The sequence below is a fragment of the Protopterus annectens genome, chromosome 7.part0 (assembly GCF_019279795.1).
Source record: "Protopterus annectens isolate FY-2018-M chromosome 7.part0, PAN1.0, whole genome shotgun sequence".
NCBI classification, from domain to species: domain Eukaryota; kingdom Metazoa; phylum Chordata; order Ceratodontiformes; family Protopteridae; genus Protopterus; species Protopterus annectens.
This window is the reverse complement of record NC_056739.1, coordinates 1408027580-1408050032: the sequence shown is the minus strand read 5'-3', so window position 1 is coordinate 1408050032 and position 22453 is coordinate 1408027580. Positions and strand designations below refer to the sequence as shown.

The 22453-nt window shown below is 43.3% G+C and overlaps 1 protein-coding gene across 1 annotated transcript in view; it reads left to right on the top strand.

Moving 5' to 3' along the window:
• The window catches only part of MAPKAPK3 (MAPK activated protein kinase 3), an 803022-nt gene that overhangs the window by 367479 nt on the left and 413090 nt on the right, over window positions 1-22453 (top strand). The window contains exon 2 of the mRNA XM_044077994.1: window positions 19665-19804. Within this exon, the coding sequence (XP_043933929.1) occupies window positions 19665-19804 (140 nt within the window). The remainder of the gene's footprint in view (window positions 1-19664; window positions 19805-22453) is intronic.

The window sequence follows — 22453 nt, the reverse complement described above, 5'->3', positions numbered from 1 at the left end:
TATGAAAAACATATAGGAAAAACATGTTTATCCATAGCTAATACAGAATGTTCAAGAAGTACAGAATGTTCAATTCAACAATGGTAGCTCAAATTTTCCAGGACACACAGCCTGCCCCAGTAAATTAACTCTTACTCGGCCGTGCGTCCTTATCCCAGGCTTCTCTGAGCTATAACCAAATCTCTTTATTCTGAAATGCAGAAAACAGATATCATTCACGTTCATAAGCAATGCTGCATCTTGTTCACAGATGAGGCCCATCTTTGATAGGCATATCCCAGCAAATAACATGTTCACTTTGCAAGAACAGGAAAAAGACAAATAACAGGGATCCAGTGTCTGTCTGCCTGGGATGACATGCTTGACAAGCCACGCTGCTTCGCAAGGGACGGCTTGCATCTGTCACCCCTGGGATTCTGGATATTGGCTAAGGCTCTTGCCACCCCCATAGTGCCTTTTTTAGGCAAGGCTCAAATTCTAAACCTACCACCCTAGAAAACAAAAATGGGAAGAAACTAAGGGTAATGCTGCTCAATGCCAGAAGTCTAAATCTCAAAATGCACGCTCTCGAGGCCCTTCACAGTATGGAGAACATCGATGTCTGTGCTGTGACTGAAACCTGGTTCAAGGCTCCTGAGAGCACCCCGGCACTATCAGGTTTTACCTCATATCATGCGTTCCGGCCCCAAAACCCGGACCACACCACAAAAGGAGGGGGTGTATCCATATTCATCAAGGATACCCACACCTCCAGGTTGGTGGCAACGCACGAAGCATCGGAAACCATCCAGGTGCAATTAACCATGGGCAAAACTGCTCTACAATTTATAGCATGCTACAGGCCACCCTCTCAAACTCAGGAACCCAACACAGCCTTCCTGAAGACACTGGAGGGTATAAATGTATCTCCAAACACCATTATATTGGGTGACTTCAACTACCCGAATATAGACTGGAAACATTACTCAAGCCCCAACTTTCTAGCCCAAAGGTTCCTGGAGTTCATAAATTCAAATGCCATGGAACAACTAGTCACCGTTCCCACAAGAGGAGAAAATATACTAGATCTCATCATCACAAACATGGGGACAAAATGCTCCACACCGAAGTATATACCTCATTGGTGAGATCAGATCACAAACTTATCTCACTGGAAATCCACATCCCGCCCCACCCCAAACAAAAAGACCACAGTGAAGAACTTCTCTAAAGCAAACTTCACACTACTCAAGACTGGTGTGGTATCCTTCAAGGCCCCGAGCCAGTGGAAACCACAACCCAAGCTGGAAGCCCTTACAAATGCCTTCTACGAACACCTCCAGGACTGCATGGATCAGGCAATCCCTAATAAAACCAAGACTCTTTCCACCAAGGGCAAACGTCCAGTCTGGTGGACCCCAGCCATAAACAAACTTTACAATAAGAGGAGAAAGCTGTTACATGATAGAGCAAAATCCATAAAAGAGAAGACACCCTTGATCATTATTCGTAAAAAAATACGAGCACTCATAAAATCATCCAAGGCCAAATTTGAGAGAAAAATTGCAATACATTCAAAAGACAATCATAAGGCCTTCTTCAGCTATTTTAGAAACCTGGGTGGAAACTCCCAGATATGCGCAGAATTAGTCCAAAATGATACAAAAATTACTGAACCCACAGACATTGCCAACATACTGGCAGACAGGTTTAGTGCAAACTTCACCCCCCTCTCCCCCCCAAAAGGAGAGATAACTATCCCAGTGGAGTGTAGCCTCCCAGACATCTCTATTGCGCAGGTGAAAGCTGCTCTCTCTAAAGCTAAAAACACAGCATCAATGGGACCGGATGGTGTCCCCGGCTGTGTGCTACACGAACTCAATGAGGAACTAAACCCGCATATAAGGCAGCTGTTTAATCTTAGCCTTACCACAGGATAAGTGCCCAAGGAGTGGCGTACGGCAACTGTGGTCCCACTCCACAAAGGCAGTACCTCTACGGACCCTGGAAATTACCGCCCCGTAAGCTTAACAAGCCTGGTCTGCAAAGCTATGGAGAGGATCATAATGGAACTCATAAACAAAGACATAGGGGACTTGCAGACATTGGATCCGACCCAGTTTGGCTTTGTCAAGGGCAGATCATGCCTTTTGAACTTGGTCGACTTCTTCGAAACAGTCACCAAGGCCATTGATGAGGGAAAGGCAGTCCATACAGCCTACCTTGACCTTGCAAAAGCTTTTGACACAATACCCCACTCAGGTATTATAGAGAAACTTACCAGCTTAAATGTAAACCCATATGTCACAAGATGGGTTGCAAACTGGCTAAAGGACAGAACCCACAGGGTTAGAGTTGCTGGCGCCATGTCAGACTCCAAGCCGGTCACAAGTAGGGTCCCACAGGGCTCAGTCCTTGGCCCCCTGTTGTTCGGCATCTACTTCTCAGAAGTACAGGCAAACATAGGAGGACTATGGCTGACAAAGTTTGCAGATGACTGCAAACTGGGCACCATAGTGGAAAGTACATCGGACACAGATATCCTTCAGAGGGGTCTCACGGAAACTGATAACTGGTGCCAGAGCCATGGCCTGAAGTTAAATGCCAAAAAATGTATAGTCATACCCTTCGGGAAAAACAAGGTAACCCCAAGCTACCATATAGGTGGCAATCCATTAAGCACAGAAGAGGTTATCAGGGACCTGGGGACCCAGGTTGACAGTGGCCTTTCTTTTGACACTCACATTGCTAAAGTGGTTAGAAAGACCTTCTACATTGCCCACCTGATCATGAAGGGATTCACATCCAGATCAAGTGAGGTCATTGTTCCCCTGTACTCTTCACTTATCAGACCAATGATTGGGTACAATGCCCCATTCGGGATGTATCTCACCCGACACCTGCAGCAATTGGAGAGACCCCAAAAGTTCCTCACCAAAAGGATAAAGGGACTCCAAAATCTGTCATATGCTGCCAGACTGAAGAAACTCCAGCTCTATTCATTCGCATACCGCCTGCTCAGAGGTGACCTGTGCCTGACATACAAGGCCATGTCCAACCCGGAATTAATGGACATGCTCCACCTCAAAAAATCCAAATCTACCAGATCCACTAGAGCAAGCGACTTAAACCTTAGCACGGATATAAATAGGACATGCTGGAGGGATAGATTTGTCACCCAGAGACTCCCTATGCTGTGGAATAAAATCCCAGTCCATGTGAGGCAGAGCACCTCGCTGGCTCTGTTCAAGAGAAATCTTGACCGGTGGATGGGAGATCATAGGTTTACCCCGGGAATCATCTCTGTGTCACTGCTGGACAGAGGCACAACAAACTAATGGGCACAGTATTTTTTGACATAAGGGGTGGCGTAAGTCACAAAACTTTGGGCTAGGCTTATAAATGCCTTAGGGCAGATAGCCTAGTATAAACCTATGAACCTATGAACCTATAAGTATGTTTTTAAAACTTTTTCTCTTAACATTTCCCCCCTGAAAACACTTTTATTTGTCTTTTATTTCAGCAATATATGGTAAAAACTAAGTTTTTCTTTGCATACATTACTTCATTGGCAAGACAAATTTTTAAACTTCAAAAACATTTGCAAAGAGTCACATTTCAATGCATTCACTTTCACCAGTCTGTTGCAATTGCTGGTACATCATCTTCGTAACAGCAGTATCAACCAGTCTTTGTAGAAGACCTCTGATACAGAGTATACAACAACAACCACATACCACCACAATAGCCACAGCGACTCCAACGGACACCAGGAAACTGCTGATGAGATGACTCCATTTTCCAAACCACGCTTGTAGAAAATCTGTAAAAGGATTATTTACCCCAGAGTTCACTGCCAATTCTTCGGATAACATCTCCGGATAACATCAAAGCTCGAGTGATACTTCCATCAGGCGCAGTGTTGTTTGGAATATATGTACAACAGAAAGTCCCAAACATCTTGCAAACTCCTCCTTCTTTGGCCAGGAGCATATCCAACGCAATTCGATTCTGCCATGCCACCTGCAAAGTGGCCTCCAGTTGTTCAGCAATTCCTTTCAATGCATCTTTGGTATAGTTCACAAAACGCTGCTGGTTATAGTAAATGTAGTTGATCCAGTCCACATTCTTATTAGGTTGAATCCAAACAAAGATGGATGTAAAACCAGCTGCTATTTGGTTTATTGCTTTGTATTCATCAGGTACGCCTCTTGGTACACCAATGCTATCGATGTAGGCACCGTTATCGAAAGATTGCTTTGGTGCCTCTCTTTTTCTCCTACTCAACCACTTCGGCTTTATTTCAAGTTCTTTTACGAAATTGCTTGCTGGAACTGGGAAAATGTAGAATGGCAGGATTAACTTTACAAGTGCACAAGTTCCCTTCCAGGGAATCGTAAGCATTGATCAGAGTTTGTTGTCTTCACATAACCACCATACGTCTGCTAAACTATGAGTTTGGTTCTCCAGAAATGGATTCCCATTGCCATTCACAGTAACATTGCAATAGTTCTGTCCCATATTGCCATAATTTTTCCCTGTGCCATCTCTGGAAATGCACATATACGAACCTGGATAGGAAATCGCTGGAGGCGGTTTCTCAACTTTGCTTATGACCGGAAAACGCTGAGTTTCATCTTTGCATTTATCTTCAGTTTTGTTGAAGAATAATTTTAACAGACACGTTAGATTACCTTCATCTTGCATCAATGGGACTGTTGCTAATTGCTGTTTACCTTCAGCACAAGAAATACAGTTCTCACGATGTGCTTCTTGGGTACTATATCTAACCCAAGATAACCATTCATTATGGTGTATGAATCCCGTCTCGAGTAACAGTTGATGTCCTTCATGGATGCATCTGCAGTCATAACAACAGGGTTGTCCTGTCGTCAGGCAGCCCTTCAGTCGGCCGGATTCCAAAGTCCGGGTCCGGCTTCGGCTGATGTCGCACTTCACCCGACGTCATCTCTGTTGGTCTTCGGGTATAAAAGCATCAGCCGACGCCATTTTCCTCAGTCTTTCTTGCCGCGTGGCGCCCGAAGCAGAAGCTGTTCGCAAGTGCCGGTCGGTCGGATCCAGAGATTACTTCTACCGAATACTACTTCGAAGACTTCTAAAGCTAAGTACCCCGTTGGGGACTCTTTCTTGCCTCAGCCGATGTCAGAAAAAGTTAATAATTGTTTAACCTGTGGGAAACAAATACCTCATAAGGATTTCCACTCTTACTGTCTGCCTTGTTTAGGCCCAGCCCACGACGTAGCAGCCTGTTCGGCCTGTGCTTCTTTCAACCGACGAACGCTTAGGCGTCGGTCGGAGTTTGCTGAACAGTTTTTCGGTTCTGATTTTGCGTATATTATGCCGTCGGATCCTCCGACTACCCAAACTGCTAAAAAACTCAAAGATAAAGACTGACACTCGCGGTCCGCGGTTTCGGCCGAAACCATGGTTAAGCAAACCGCGAGTGTCTCGGTTTCGGCCGAAACCGAGAAAACTGATCAAAATACAGCAGAATCTATCACTACCACTGAGGCCCCTGCTACTTCTCTTGAATCGGCCTCAGAAATTTTATCCACTACGGTGGTTGCCACTGACTTATCAGACACCATTCCCTTGGATGTGTCTACCCCAGCACGTGGTGCTGCTAGGCCTCCAGCAGCCATGTCCATTAAGGCCTTTGCCAGGGCCAAAGCAGCCAAAACTACTAGAACAGTGCCTGCTAAACCCCTACAACCCGGCCCTCTTCTAGTTCACAAATGCTTACTCTGGCAGAAGATTTAATTTCATTAATTAGGGATCTCAATCTCACCCAGACAGGGCCTCTCAGCCCCCAGAGAAGAGACCTAGGGCAGAGCCCCGAGCCTGTGTCCTCTGATGATTCTGCTGATGAATCAGACATAACAGACCAGCCAGAGGCTCCTTTCTCCAATTTTGAAGACTCAGATGCTGAAGAATCCATTCCAGCTGCCTCCCCACCAGAAGAATTTTCCTTTGGGGAAACCTTACATGCCATGCGAGAGCAGTTCCAATGGCAGCAGCAGGATTTCTCAGACTCCAGAAAAGACTTAGAACCTTTCTGCACCTTCCACAACACAGGCCCTTAGCTATACCTCCTGTGCTCTCTGTAGTGGATGATGCCTTCAATGATGTCTGCTCTGCACCAGATTCTTTACCTCCAGCCCCTGCCAAACCAGACAGATTTTACAGGGTACCAGACACTCATCACCACCTTTACAAGGCCCCACTTGCAGACCCGAAACTATATCCCAGGGTCCCAAGGCAGTAGCACGACCACAGCTAAAACCCTATTCCTTCTGAAAGGGAAGCCAGGTCTTTAGACAGATGGGGCAAAAGGTTTACACTTCACCTACTCTCTCAGCTAGAGCTTTAAACTGTCAGTTTCACATGATACCATACCAAGAGTTTATGCTTGATCAGTTAACAAAAAAGTTATCCTCTGATGAATCAATTGATAAGAAATATGTATTAGAAATGGTAAATAACATACAACAGGTTAGTAACCATTCCTTAAAATGTGGCTATGATGCACTGGAGGCTTCATTTAGATCAGCCATGACTGGCACAGTGATAAGAAGGCATGCATGGCTAAAGGAACAAGCTTTACCGGATCATGTTAAAGCTAAGTTATTAGATGCTCCTATGGATAAGACCAGCTTGTTTGGTACACCTGCCCAGCAGGTAATGAAGAAAATGGAAGAAAAGGCAAAATCTGTTCAAACGGTTAAAGATTTCTTGCAGGTCCAACCCCAAGGTTTAGCAGGAACTGGCCTGCCAAAATTGGTCCTTTCCTGACTCCACAAGATCCCAAAGGGGCAGGAATAGACGTTCCAGAGGCAGAAACCAATCCAGAGGAGGTGCCTACAGAGGACGACAGTGGCAAGGTAACAACAGAGGCACAGACACAACCACTGCCACTACAACAACACAGCCACAGTGACTTAACTCTAAATCCGCCTACCAGGGAACAAATAGCAGCTCCATTAGGCGGCAAATTAACCTTATTTTCAAAGAACTGGCACTATATCACAAAAGACAAGTGGATTTTACAAACCATAGATCAAGGTTACCGGTTCCACTTCCACACTTTACCAGTCAAAAGAGGAATGCCAAATCTACCTCCAAATCAAAAAACAGAGGCTCTACAACAGATAATGCAGTTAGCAAACATGAGAGCTGTGGAAAGAGTGCCAACAACAGAACAAGGAAAGGGATTCTACACAAGACTATTCCTAGTTCCAAGAAAGGAAAAAAGTTGGAGACCTATTCTCGACCTGTCCACCTTAAATACATACATCATTGTCCCAAAATTCAAAATGCTGACCCTACAGCAACTTCTTCCCATGCTGGGCAAGGAGTGTTGGCTGGTAACTCTAGATCTCAAGGAGGCATACCTGCACGTCCCCATTCGACCAATCTGCAGAAGATACCTCAGATTTCTTGCAGGATCAGAGCATTATCAATTCTCAGCATTGCCCTTTGGCTTATCTACTGCGCCCAGAGTATTCACAAAATGCCTGGCATCAGTAATCGCCACTGCAGACTACAGGAATTCAAATTTACCCATACCTGGACGACTGCCTGCTACAAGGGGACAACAAAAGCAAGCTGACAACAGATTTACAAAGGGTCATTTACTTGCTACAAGCACTGGGATACACAGTCAATTTACAAAATCAAGGCTGATCCCATCCCAGACAAGGACATTCTTGGGCGGAATTGGACACAGTAAAACAAATGGCTTTCCTAACTGCAGAAAAACAAAGAGAACTCCTCTTTACTTCTTGGCACTAACAAAACAGAACAAGTTAACAGCAAGAAAAGTACTGCAGGCCTTGGGCTTCATGGCATCATGCATAATCTTGGTTCCACTTGCCAGACTACATATGAGAAAACTACAGTGGTACCTAAAGAATTTATGGTCCCAACACAGGCACAGCCTAGAAACAGAAATTCCACTAATTCCATGCTTAAAACAGGAGTTCCTATGGTGGGCTCAAGCATGCCAGTCAAACCCAGGGCTACCCTTTCGCAGATGTCAAGCAAGCCAGACCATCACAACAGACGCTTCAGACCTAGGATGGGGGCCCACATGCTGGACAAATGCGTGCAAGGATTGTGGACGAGGATCAACTTCACCTGCACATCAACCTAAAAGAAATGCTGGCAGTAAAACTGGCAATCCAAAACTTCAGACCATTTCTCAAAGAGGGCCAGTTGATGATAAGGACAGACAACACCACAGTCATGTGGTACATCAACAAACAGGGAGGCACTCATTCATACCCCTATGCAGAATGACTTTGGAGCTGTGGAACCTGGCACTCAGCTACAACATCCAGTTACAGGCAATATTTGTACCGGGAAAAGAAAATACTCTAGCAGACATATTAAGCAGAACCACATCGGATGCCCACGAATGGATGCTACACACGGACATCTTCAAGACCATCTCAAAGAAATGGGGAATGCCTCAGATAGATCTATTTGCTTCCCCTCTCAATCACCAGCTCAAAAAGTTCTGCACAAGGACATTCCACCCACTAGCATGGAAAGTGGATTTGCTCTCCTTCAGCTGGAAAGGCCTAACAGCATATGCATTCCCACCTCTTCCCTTGATACACAAGGTATTACTAAAAATCAAGGAAGAACGTCCAAGGATAATCCTAATAGCTCCAAACTGGCCAAGACAACACTGGTACCCACTGCTGAGGAGCATGTCTCAGAACAATATGTGGCCAATACCCTGATGCCTTTGATGTTAACTCAGAACAACTACAGCATCATGCATCCAAACCTAAAACGTTGCAACTGACTGCATGGAACATCACATAGCAGCAGCTAATCCAGAACTTTCCCAAAGAGTTAAAGACATTATTCTTGAAGCCCGCAGACCTTCAACAAGAAGGAACTATGCAGGAAAATGGAAAAGGTTTGTCATTTGGAGTACTGAAAGAGGAAAAGATGTGTCAAACATAGATATGCCTAACATTCTGGAGTATCTGGCAGAACTTCTACATTCAGGCCTGTCCTACTCCTCCATCAAGATACATGCATCAGCTATATCAGCAGAATACAGCTTTGATCCACCTGTTTTTCACACCCATTACTCAGACAGTTCCTCAGAGGAATCAAGAATGTAAAACCTCCAAGGAAACCACCATTACCAGCTTGGGACTTGAACTTTGTGCTAGAAAAGTTGACACTATCACCCTTTGAGCCAGCAGCAACAGCAGACCTACAGCATCTATCGTGGAAAACCGCCTTCCTACTGGCAATAACCTCAGCCAGGAGGGTTTCTGAACTCCAGGCCCTAATGGCAGTACAACCCTTCCTAATCTTCCATCCAGATAGAGTGTCCATGAGGACTAATCCTACATTTATGCCTAAGGTGGTATCCAGAGTGTCTTTAAACCAGGCAATCCACCTACCTACCTTCTTTCCCAACCCACAAAACAGAGGGAAAGAATACTGCATACCTTGGATGTACATAGACAGCTACGCTACTACCTGGACAGAACAAAGTAGCAGAAAAACTGATCAGCTTTTTGTAGCCTATGCAACAGGAAGGGAAGGAAAAGCTATTTCCAAACAGACAATCTCCAAATGGATAGGAAATTGCATACGATTCTGTTACTCCTTCCATGGAAAACCAATTCCACAGAACATAAGACCTCATTCTACAAGGGCAACAGCCACTACCACAGCCTTTTTACGAGGAGTGGCAACCAAAGACATTATTGAGGCGGCTACTTGGACCTCCGTGCATACATTTGCCAAGCATTATAATTTGCCTCTATATTCCAGATCCCGAGCAGGGTTTGCCACTGCTGTACTGCAAGGGATCCTAAACACACCATAATCTAGTTTCTTCCTCCTGCCCTAGTTGGCTATGGTATTCTACCCAGTTGTTATGACTGCAGATGCATCCATGAAGGACATAGTACAGTTTTGTACCTACCATAAATGTAGATGTCCGAACTGGATAGCATCTGCAGTCAGGATTACCCTCCCTCCTTCCCTCTGTGGTACTCCTAGGGTGTTTACCCTCCTAATAGCTAGCTGGTGGGGGGAGTCTTTTATGGTGTATTTGTTGTATATATGTACATACATGCTTATTTTTGTGTTTACCACTATCTTTTGGAAACATTGGCATTTATCCAAAATTTTTAGCCTACAAGAGGGCTACTGGCATCTGGGGCAAGAAACACTGAGGAAAATGGCGTCGGCTGATGCTTTTATACCCGAAGACCAACAGAGATGACGTCGGGTGAAGTGCGACATCAGCCGAAGCCGGACCCGGACTTTGGAATCCGGCCGACTGAAGGGCTGCCTGACGACAGGACAACCCTGTTGTTATGACTGCAGATGCTATCCAGTTCGGACATCTACATTTATGGTAGGTACAAAACTGTACTTTCTTCTTTTGTGAAGGCAAAATCTGCTTTATTTGTAGCATTCTTAAGGCTTTGTACTTTAAGTTGGAGGGTCCCCAAAGGATCAGTTCTAGTTGGAAGAGACACTCCGATTCCATAAACTCCTGAATCACTTTCTTGTGGTGACACAATGGTTATAGTAACTACTCCGGTACCTTGGAAATGCGCAATTTTTATTCTTTGTTGCCTGCTTTTACCTTTCTCTGGTATCACTGCACCACTTGTTTCCCATCCATTCACATCTGTTGACCACTAAACACTTGACCAGGACGTACAGTCTCTATCTCACAAGTATTTTGCACGAGTCAAGAAATTATTATTGTTCCATTTAGAACAGTCCAAAATTCCTTCACAAAGTTTCACCTTAAACACAGTAGTAACACCTGTTTGCGCTTGCAGCACCACCATTCCTTTTTCTCTTGCAACTGTTCCTTCTCGTATGGACATATTTACTTTTGCCACCAAAATCATCATCATGTGACAGTTCAAGTACCAGTTGAACATGGCCATCCTCCCTAAGGACTACCTCACGCCTGTTTCTTCACTGGGTTTAAGACGAATTAACCCCTATTGGGCTAATCCCCCTTTGTAGCCAGACTTTGCGCTCTGAGGTCCGGTGGAGTTTGACCAATATCAATGGCAGAAGGAAGAGACTTGAGTTTTTTACAGTGGGTGATATGAATCCACGAAGTCCTCTCAGCGATCTTTACAGCCGTAGGTGTCGAGATAAGTACTTGGTACGGGCCTTCCCACCTGGGGGATGACCAATTCTTTCTCTTCACAATTCGGATTCATACCCAGTCCCCGGGTGCCACGCTTAACAAGGTTTCATTTCTGGAATCTGCAAAGGAGTCATTGGTTACAAGAGATTTGACGTTTAGCAGCTTCTTCATATAATCCGCTAGATCCTCATCCCCCTCACGTTCCGCTGGCAACAATCCTTGCCACTGCGGGACGTAATATGGTCTCCCAAACAAAAGTTCAAATGGTGTAAGTCCTTTGTAGGAAGGTGAGATTCGCATGTACAGAAGTGCCAATGGAAGGCACGCAGTTCATGACATATGTGTTTCTGCCATTAGTTTGCGGAGCTTACTCTTCAAGACACCGTTGTGTCTTTCCACCAGTCCAGCTGATTGGGGATGGTAAGCACAATGATTTTTGAGATCAATTTGAAACACTTGACCCAATTTCTGAACAATCTGGTTAACAAAATGAGACCCATTATCACTGTAAATGCGTCTTGGTAGGCCATATCGGGGAATTATTTCTGTAGTCAAAAGCTTTGCTACTGTTTGTGCATTCAGATGCTTCACTGGAAAAGCTTCTACCCATTTAGAAAAAGCATCAATAATGACCAAACAGAACCTTTTTCCCTCTGAGGGTGTCAATTCAATAAAGTCTATACAGAGTGTGTGGAATGGATACAGAGGGGTACGGAATGCCTGCTGAGACTTTTTAACTCCCCCCTAAGCATGATACTTTGCACATAATAAACAAGATAAACAGAATTGCTTTGCATAAGTTGAAAACCCTTTACACCAAAACACCTTAGACACTATTTGAATCATCATCTGTACTCCTACATGGGCAGGTCCATGGCTAACCAATGCCGCATACCTAAAAAGGTTTGAGGGTGATACCATTTTGCCATCTGATGCCCTATACAACCCACTCTGTTGAGTGATACCATATTTTACCCAACAACATTTTTCCTTCTGTGTCGTCAATGTTTGCATTACTTTTAGTGTCTCTAAGTCTAAGAGGTGTCCGGGCTCCAAATCATTATCATGTAAAAGCAAATCATTTTCTTGAGCTGCCTTTTTTGCAGCCATATCAGCAAGGGCATTTCCCCTGGAGACAGGATCTTTTCTGTTGGTATGTGCAGAACATTTACATATCGCTATCTGAAGTGGTAGTTGCACTACATCTAACAACTGTAAAATTAAATCTCTGTGATCTATTGGTTTGCCTGTCGCAGTAACCATTCCCCTATTCTTCCATAGTTGAGCGAAAACATATACAGTGGAGAAAGCATATTGACTATCTGTATAAATTGTCACTTTTTTACCCTCCCCTAAGGTACAAGCTCGAGTCAAAGCCACCAACTCAGCTGCCTGTGCAGAATAAATGTTTGACAATCCTTTTGCCTCCAAAACTTCAGTTTCTGTGGTGACAGCATACCCTACTAGTGTTTTTCCTACAGTGTCTTTCTTTGATGATCCGTCTACAAACAAAATGAGATCAGAATCTATCAACGGAATATCCATTAAATCTGGTCGGAAAAGTACTTTGTCATGAATGCTCTCTAAACAAACATGTGGAGTACCTTCTTCTGGAGTCGGCAAAAGTGTTGCCGGATTAAGAGTAGTACATCTTTCTATGGTCATATGAGGCTGTGTCAGCAGCAGTGTCATACATGACAAATGACGACTAGGAGATAAAAAGCTTATCTTATCTTGCAAAAGTATAGTAGCTACTGAATGTGGAACCCGCAATTGTAATGGGTGAAACAAAACTAATGATTCTGAGGCTTGTACTGCCATGGTGGCCGCCACTACAGCTTGAACACAATGCAGCAATGCCCTTGCAACAGGATCTAATCTGGAGGAGTAGAAAGCTATCGGCCTCTGTTTATCCCCATGTACTTGTACCAGAACCGAAGTCATATATCCTCCCTTACAATCAACCATTTGTACAAACGGCTTAGAATAGTTCGGAAAACCCAAAACAGAAGATCCTGCTATCAATTGCTTAATTCTAATAAATGCCTGTATTGCCTTATTTGTCCACTGTATGTTATTCTTAGCTGCCATGGGAGTATCATAGATCAGTGCGGTCAATGGCCCTACTTCCTCAGCATAGTTAGGGATCCAACTCCTACAAAAATTAGTCACACCTAAAAAGGACATCATCTCCCGCTTAGTCGTAGGCATAGGTGCCTCAAGAATTGCTTGTTTTCTTTTGTTCTCCAATTGTCTACCTGCCTGCGAAATTAAATAACCCAAGTACTTTACTTGTGCTTTCCACAATTGTAACTTTTCTTTATTTACCTTATGTCCTTGCTCAGCTAAAAAACTAAGAAGGGCAAGGGTATCCTTTCTACAACTTTCCTGCATGGGTGAGGCCATCAAAATATCATCTGCATACAACAGAACCTGGTTTCCCTCTGGGGGAACAAACTGAGCTAAATTCGCAGCCATTTCTTGTGCGAATATTGTCGGACTCTCACAATAGCCCTGTGGCAATCTGGTGTAGGTGTATCTTTTACCTTGATAAGTGAATGCAAACCAAAATCTACTCTCCTTATGTAGTGGTATGGAGAAAAAGGCATTGCTTATATCTATGACAGAAAAATATCTGTGCTGAGGTAATAAATCATTAAGTAATGTATAGGGGTCAGGGACCACCGGTGCTCTTGGGATCACAGCCGAATTAACTGCTTGTAAATCCTGAACCAACCTCCATGACCCATCCGGTTTCTTTACAGGAAACAGCGGAGTATTGCAGGGCGAATCTGGGCATTCAACAAGAATTCCTACCTGTTTTAGCTGCTCAATGACTGGCTTAATTCCTTCCTCTGCTTGTTTACTTAGTGCTTATTGGTGCTTACGAGGTCTAAAACTTGACTTTGGAGTTATACAAACTTCACCTGCTGTTTTCATCAGTCCTACATACCCTTTACCTTTTGACCATAAATCTACAGGTAAGGCACTTAACGCACTATCTTCCTCTTGAGTTAGGAGGATTTGTCATGCCATTTCTGTTTTGTCATCCCTGAGGTGCACACTTGGTTGTGCCCAAGTCACCCAATTTAATCTTTGTACCTGGATCTGTTGATCCTTCAACTGACTTTCGGACATTGTGTCCCAGTTTGTTACCTTTTTCGCCAAATCTACCCACTGTGTCCCCACCGCTTTAGTAATTGAAATATGTGGGCTATAACCTGAGCAATATAAAGAACTTATTTCCTTGGTCAAAGTAAAGGTCACTACTGTATTACCTTGCTTATCCCAAAACATATCATTCAAAGTTATCCTTGCACATTTGTGCCTAAAGAATTCTTTTTCAAATTCTTTATCCGGACCAGGGGCCTGTCTGTAGTACATAGTACAATGTAAGTGCGCCGCAACCTGCGGTGACCCGCTCCTAGATTTACTTAAAGCTAGGTTGATCAAATCTGTATCAACCCTCCCCAGCCCATTTGAAATCAAGTCCTGGCTATACCAGTAAAACAAGTCTTGTACTCCTTGTACCACCAAGCCATCCGCTAACCTTTCTGCCTCAATGCCTTTAGGTGTGGGAATTGCCGCTATTCCAAACAAATGCATCAAATCTCTTCCCAGCAAATTAACTGGACAAACTTTCGATATAATTACCTTACACCTAACAGTTTGGTTTGTTTGCGGATCTGTGAACAATAGAGGATGAGACAGTGGTTCCTTATAGATTTTCCCGTTTGCCACTTTCACAAGGACAAATTCATCTGTTTTGCAGTTCGGGGGTAGAACTGCTTGACCCCAAAGTGTACGCGATGCACCTGAATCACATAAAAACACCTCTTTCTGTCCCTCAACCAAAAACTCTATCATGGGTCTTTGATCCAGATGCATAGCAATACCCAAATGTGCCAGGTTTATGACTTCACAGTCACAATCCCGCCCTTCCTTAATTTCCTGGGTGTTCTGACATTCATCGCAGAGAGTGTCTGCCTCATCATCATCACAATCATTCTCACTTTCTTCTTCTCTACAATAATCACAATAATGAATTTGGCGCCTTCCTTTACTATCATATAGTCATGCGGAGCCCTTGTTCATAAGCTGTGGGGGATGTTGCGACTCTTCGCAGTCAGCAGCAAAGTGCCCACGTCTACCGCATTTAAAACATTCTCCACGTTTTAACCTTCCGTCATATTCCTCTGAATGTCCTCCCTGTTTATACGACGTGTCCCATTTTGGGCCCCGACGTCTTTGTACGCCACCACGGCGCCCTTGCCCCCTTTGGTCCTTTACCAAAAATATACCACCATCATCCCCTACTGCTAACACTTGTACTTTCTTTTTCTTTTTTAAATTGTAATGTCGCTCAGCATGCTGTGCATATTCAAACAAAGGTTGCAGTCTACATGTTCTGTGATCAACCATATGCTTAGTCATAAAATTATTTATCGGAGCCTTACAACCTTTAAGAAAAGCATTTTTCAATTGCTGTTCGTACAGACTTTCAGTAGTCTGATCCTGCGGAATCATCATTCCACAATGGTTATTGAACACTTCTGTCAATCTTACAATATAGTGATCTACAGATTCATCATAATTTTGGATGCACTGATTTATTACTGTCCAATCTGCTCTTGGACACCACTTATCAGAAATTCTCTTCAATAGATCAGTGACTCGCATGTCTAACACCCCAGAATTATGCTTTAATGTAGTGCCGTCATCTGCCTTACATGTCCAAGTACCACAAACTAAGTGCCAATCTGGACCCAGGATTTGTCGCACTACTTGTTCTACTTCTAAACCATTTAGATGATAACTTAAACGCATACCAACTATGTCCTCAGAAAACTTTTGAAAATTAACCTTGGGATGAGGAATACCATCCGTAGCTCATTTTATATCCTCTCTAGCCCAGGGACGATAAACTAAAATAGTTGGCTCTTGTCCAACATCCCCTGCTTGTGGGTTTGCAACTTGTATTAAGGGAAGGACTTCTGAGTGGTCAGAAAGTTTAATGGCCCAACGTCCTTGCCCTGCTGGTCCCGACCTTAACTGCATAGGTTGGTCTACCTGTTGCAAAGCAACCTTGGGTACTACAGGAATTTGCAGGTAAATTGGAGGGGTCACAACGTTTCCTTGAGCAGCCAATAACCCACCCTGCTGTACAGATCCCACATCTTCAGACTGATATTGAGGAGGTTCCGCCGGTATAGCAGCAACAATTTCCCCATACGGTGGGGCAGTTGCCTGCCTTTGTACCGCACAAACTGTATGCTCATCCTCCTTATCTAAAAATAAAGCTACTTTTCCACTTGGCACCAGTGATCCCTTTTGATTTATTTTTTTCTTTTTCCTGGCACTGTTTTTCTTTTATAGCTCATTTATTTGCCTCTTCTAACCATTTTTGTGCTTGGGGAAATCCCAATTGTCTTTGTTTTTTAGTTCTAGTTCCCGCATCTCTTTTCAAATCTCTAACCAATTTTGCACAGGCATTCTTAGTCAGTGTACCATCAAAATCATATCTCGACTTCCACTTTTTCAAAAATTTTACATTATTTTTGTTTAAACCTTTCATATACTTAGCATCAACATTTAAACAGGCATCACTCTCACACTTGCAGCAACTCGAACCCATGTTTCCCCTAGATTTCTTATTTTACCTTCCCCTTTTTTTTTTTTTTCAGGTATTTAGGACTGTATCTAAATTATTTTACAGGGCTTATTATAAAATGGGACTATCTTATCGGGTGACCCTAACAAAATAATCTTAACAAGTAATCCTACCCATCCTTAACTAAAAATAAAACCTTGTCGACAAGATTAAATTAAATTAAAAGAAATTTATTTTTCATCCTACCTGAACCAGATGAGACTCCGTTTCCCCTTTTCGTTCAGAAACCGTCCCTCAGATAGGGATTAGAGAGCGGCCAACCTCTTTTCAACGACAAATCAGTCGGAGGGCTTTCAGTCGAAGGAATCTTAAGATGAGAAACCCTCACCTGCACAGGTTTTTCTGTCACTCTGTCGGTCTGATCCGTATCTTCGTAGAGGTTTCCGGTCCGAAGGACCAAAATGTCAGGAGAAAAAATTCAAACTAGTCGCATCTGCCTCAGGTGATGAATTTTCCTTTATTAGCAGTTAACCAGATTACACAGCATGTTGGTCAAGATGTCCAGTATGGACTGATCTGATCTCCTATGATCTGATCTACTCTACTTGTTTACTGACATCAACTTTTCTACTGCAAGCAAAACAACTTTTTGTTACATTTCTGACCATTGACATTTGGCTGTGAAAAACATATAGGAAAAACATGTTTATCACAAATTACCTCAAACCCATAGCTAATACAGAATGTTCAAGAAGTACAGAATGTTCAATTCACCAATGGTAGCTCAAATTTTCCAGGACACACAGCCTGCCCCAGTAAATTAACTCTTACTCGGCCGTGCGTCCTTATCCCAGGCTTCACTGAGCTATAACCAGATCTCTTTATTCTGAAATGCGGAAAACAGATATCATTCAGGTTCATAAGCAATGCTGCATCTTGTTCACAGATGAGGCCCATCTTTGACAGGCATATCCCAAAAAATAGCATGTTCACTTTGCAAGAACAAGAAAAAGACAAATAACAGTATGTTTTTAAAACTTTTTCTCTTAACAGTATTTGCTAGACAATTTCCAGTACAGTCTCCAATTTGCATACAGTCCAACCCTGTCTTTTGTTATGCTGCCATCAGAATTTTAAAAACACCATTTATGGCAGGTGTGGTTTAAATAATAACTGAATTACAATTCTGGGAATGATTGCTTGTGATCTGTTGAGGAGGAAAATCAAAAAAGCAGATGCAGTGGATGATAATATGTATTAGCTGCATCAGTATGGGTGCAAGTAAACATTCTTCATTTTTTGTATCCTAGAATAGCTTCCTGTCTGAAGCAGTAAATGTGTTAGTCACCATTTTGGCATCTAATGCATTTTGTAATAATTCTTTATTCTTCATGTTTCATATCACACTCTGTACAGTGACTTAGTAAAAATTTTACACAATGACTCAAAACCCTGTCACTATCACTATACTCTGTATCCTACAGACTGGTAGGAGTTGACCTGTGTCTGGCATATAAGACATCTTCTGACCCAATACTGATGAATTTACTGCACATCATCAAGTCAAATGGCACCAAAAATACTTGATCTAGGAATCAAATCTCTTCTGCAACATCAACAGAACAGTTTGGAGGGACAGGTATGTCTTATAGAGGATATCAGTGTTCAGTAACAGACTCCCCATCTACATAAGTTCACTCCTGTCCATATTCAGGCGTAACTTAGAGCTATGGATGGGAAACAGAAAATTCACCCCGGATTGCCTCCTGCCTAATGGAGAGAGGCAGCTTCTAAATTCTTTATCTCAAGATTAGGTCCCCTCAAACTATCGTTTGTGTGATCCCAGTTATTCTCATTAGGGATAATATATAATTACCGACCATGGGATGGTTAAGGACAATCTGTAAACAAATGGTTTAGGTTAATTTGAGCACGGAAAGGTAAACTCGCTTGGCTTAAAATGGCTACAAAGGCAGCTAGCCTAGTACTTACCTATGAGAAAATGGCTTCCAAGACACATGAGACTGCAGTTTGTGATGTCTGCATTGCTAGCCTTATTTATAAGGAGCAGGTTCTGCTTAACAGTCAAATGTTCAGTGCTGCTGATCTTTGCAGTCACGTAAGTGGATTGTAAGAAAGATTATCTGTTGCAAGAGAAAAATGGTATGCATCAAGCACTGATCGACTGCTTGTAGGGTACCTTCTAATGTCACCAATGTTTTAACTGCATTCTTACTGTACATTAACAGAAAACTTTCATTTTTGTCAAATACATACTTAGACCCTATTTTCACATGCCCATAGAATACTGGCGCTTAGCTTTTTGTTGCATATTTATGACCTGGATGTAAAGAGTTGCAGGATCTTCTGAAAGGTTTGAGAACTTTAAACTTATAGATCCTTCTTACTGATAGCCCTTTACCCTGCCCATTGTATGATAACTTTCTTACTTATAGACTGCTATCAGAACTCATAGGCCTGAGACATGTTCTTACACTTTGTGTAGAAGTAGAGTTTCCCAGGTTTGCATTTCCAATGATTCAGTTTCCCTACTTTTGAAAATTTAAAATTAGCATTTTCTTTTTGGCTTGATGTGTGAACATATGCAACTGTGTAGCACAGATGTAAAAGATAAGTTTTTGTGGTTATTATTTTGGGGATGGATAGAGTGTCGTGTCCTCTGGTAATATCTTAATGATTACATGCTTTTCTATGTTATACCATTTTAAGATATGCATGATATTTAGACCCATCAGATGACAGTTTTCTAAAGCAGACTGAAGTCATAAAGAAAATCTGCATGCATGGAAGTGTAAAACTCAATGATTAGAAAAGATATGTGTCAAGTAAACATCTCTTTATAGTCTTATTTGAAACTGTGTTATTCTGTATCCACAGTTACTCTATGAGAGTCCAAAGGCACGTCGAGAAGTGGAGCTACATTGGCGGGCATCAGGAGTACCACACATTGTCAGGATCCAGGATGTCTATGAGAATATGTATCATGGGAAACGATGTATCCTAATTGTCATGGAATGGTAAGCAAAACAAAGAGGAGGGGACATTGTTCAGCTGTTTCACCAAGAAAGGCTGAAGCACAGACTAAACAGATGGCATTAGTATTACTGTGGAGAGACTCAACAGAAATTCAGGCCTGAAGAGTACATTAGTGCTGTGTATACAGGGACCATTTCTGTTCACTTCCTTTCTCAGGAAACAACAGCCTAACTAATCCTTGAAGCTAACACAGAATAGTGACACATAAGCACATTTTACTTGGCATGCCACTCAGACAAGCAACGTCTTCTGATGATGAGATGTTCTTCGTCTTCCATTGCTGCAGTCCTGACTATTGGGGTATAGTCCGCGTCCAGTCGGCCCGAATACCAGAGTATAAGGCTGACGCCGGTCATGGCGCCTTAGACTGACGTCAGTACGTCAGGGTACTAATGCGCATGACCGACGTCATATCCTCAGTCTTTTTTGCCGCATGGTCCGATGCAGAAGCAATTTTGCGAGTGCAGGTTGGCGTTCTGAGATATTTCCGAAACCGGAGTTTCAGACCGAAACAGAGTTGGCTAAGTACCCGTTGGGAACATTTTGGTTTTTCTTGCCTCAGTATTTAACCGGATGTCAGAAAAAGTGAATAACTGTATTTCTTGTGGGAAGCAGATACCGCATAGGGATTATCATACATTGTGTATACCTTGTTTAGGGCCTGAGCACGACGTTGTTGGTTGCCGTTCTTGTGCTAGAATTAACAAACGCACTATTAAGAGGAGGCTAGATTGTGCCAGGTTAGTGTTTGGGAAGCGTTGCAATTATAATATGCCGTCGGATGCTCCGACGCCCGCTTCATCCAAGAAGCGCAAGGACAAAACAGTGAAGCCTAGGGTTGATGAACCGGCAGTCCCGGACGTCGGTTCTTTAGAAGGCTCAGTGGAGCCAGAGGTTTTGCCAGGAGTTTCCATGGAGTCTCAGGCAGAAACTTTACTGTTACAGGATGTGCCCTCTCAGGAGGTAGGCCAGGCTGAGGGGCCTTCTCAGGTAACTGTTCTTCCCTCTCTTCCCAAGGTAGTTAGGGCCTCTCCTTCTGTTGCCAAAGCTTCTTTTAGAGGTAGGCCAAGTTCAGCTTCTGTGGGGGCTTCTCCTAGCATTTCGGGCTCTGTTCCTAAGAAACATATGCTTAAAATGGCAGAAGATTTGATTACTATGATAAGAGGTTCTATGCCCCCGCCTGATAAGAGGCCTAGGGTGGAACAGGAGTTTGATAGTTTTGAACAGTGTTCACAGGCTTCAGAGTCTTCTGTGGAAGATTTACAGGAGTATCCTACTTATTCTGATTCGGATGTGGATGATTCCACTCCTACAGCTTCTCCTCCTGAGGATTTCTCATTTTCAGAGACTCTACACTCCATGAGGGAGCACTTTAAATGGGAAGGCCAGGATTACTCTGATTCCAGGAAAAGGCTTAGGGAATTTTGTTTTACCCCAGCATAGGCCCTTAGCTATTCCTCCTGTGTTGAATGTGGTGGAGGATGTTTTGCAGAGGCTTCCCTGAATCCTGACTCCTTACCTCCTGCTCCTGTTAAGCCTGATAGGTATTATAGGGTGCCCGAAGCTCATAAGTATTTGTTTAAGAGTCCTAGGGTGGACCCAGAAACTGTTTCTCAGGGGCCTAAAGGTGTTAAAGCTTCTGTGGTTAAAAATCCTGTACCCTCTGATAAAGAGGCAAGGGCTTTGGATAGGTGGGGAAAGAAAATGTATACTTCTTCCACTCTAGCCATGAGGGCGTTGAATTGTCAGTTTCACATGCTAAAATATCAAAATTATCTCCTTTCACAATTGAAATCTAAGGTGGATGCTTTGGCGGAAGGTATTGAGTGTAAAGAGTTGCTGGATTTGGTTCATGTGTCTGAACAAGTGGGTAAGCATTCTTTGCAGTGTGGTTTTGATGCTGTACAGGCCTCCTCGAGGGTGGCTGCTACTAGTTCTGTTCTTCGCAGGCATGCCTGGTTGAAGGATCAGAATTTAGCTGAGCATGTTAAGACAAGGATTTTGGATGCTCCTTTACAGTCTGATGTGTTGTTTGGATCGCCTGTGGAAGCAGTTTTAAAGAAAATGGAGGACAAAGCTAAGTCTATGCAGACTGTTAAAGATTTTTTGCAGGTGCAGCCTCCAAGTTTAGTAGAAATTGGCCTGCTAAGGGGTGGACATATCCTGCTTATGATTCCCAGTCTAGGGGTAGGTCTAGACGTGGTAGGGGCAGGGCTCAAGGTTCTTTTAGGCCTAGATCAGGGAGTTCACCTGCTCAGACTTCTGGTGAGGGCAGGGGTCAGTCCTTTCGTAAACAGACCCAATGACCTGCCTTTTCAGCTGCCAGTGGACTCTCGTCTGGCAGCTCCTTTGGGAGGAAGACTGTCTCTTTTCAAAGAAAATTGGGATTTAATTACTCAAGACAGATGGGTGTTGGATATCATTCATCACGGTTACAGATTTTATTTCCACACAATGCCCCCCTTCAAAGGCATGCCAGACGTTCCTCCTCCACAAAGAAAAGAGGCTCACAAGCAAGTTTCTCAGTTACTCCAGATGGGGGCCATTCAGCCAGTCCCTGTATCAGAAAGGGGCCTAGGTTTTTATTCTCGCCTGTTCCTAGTACCAAAGAAGGGGAACACGTGGAGACC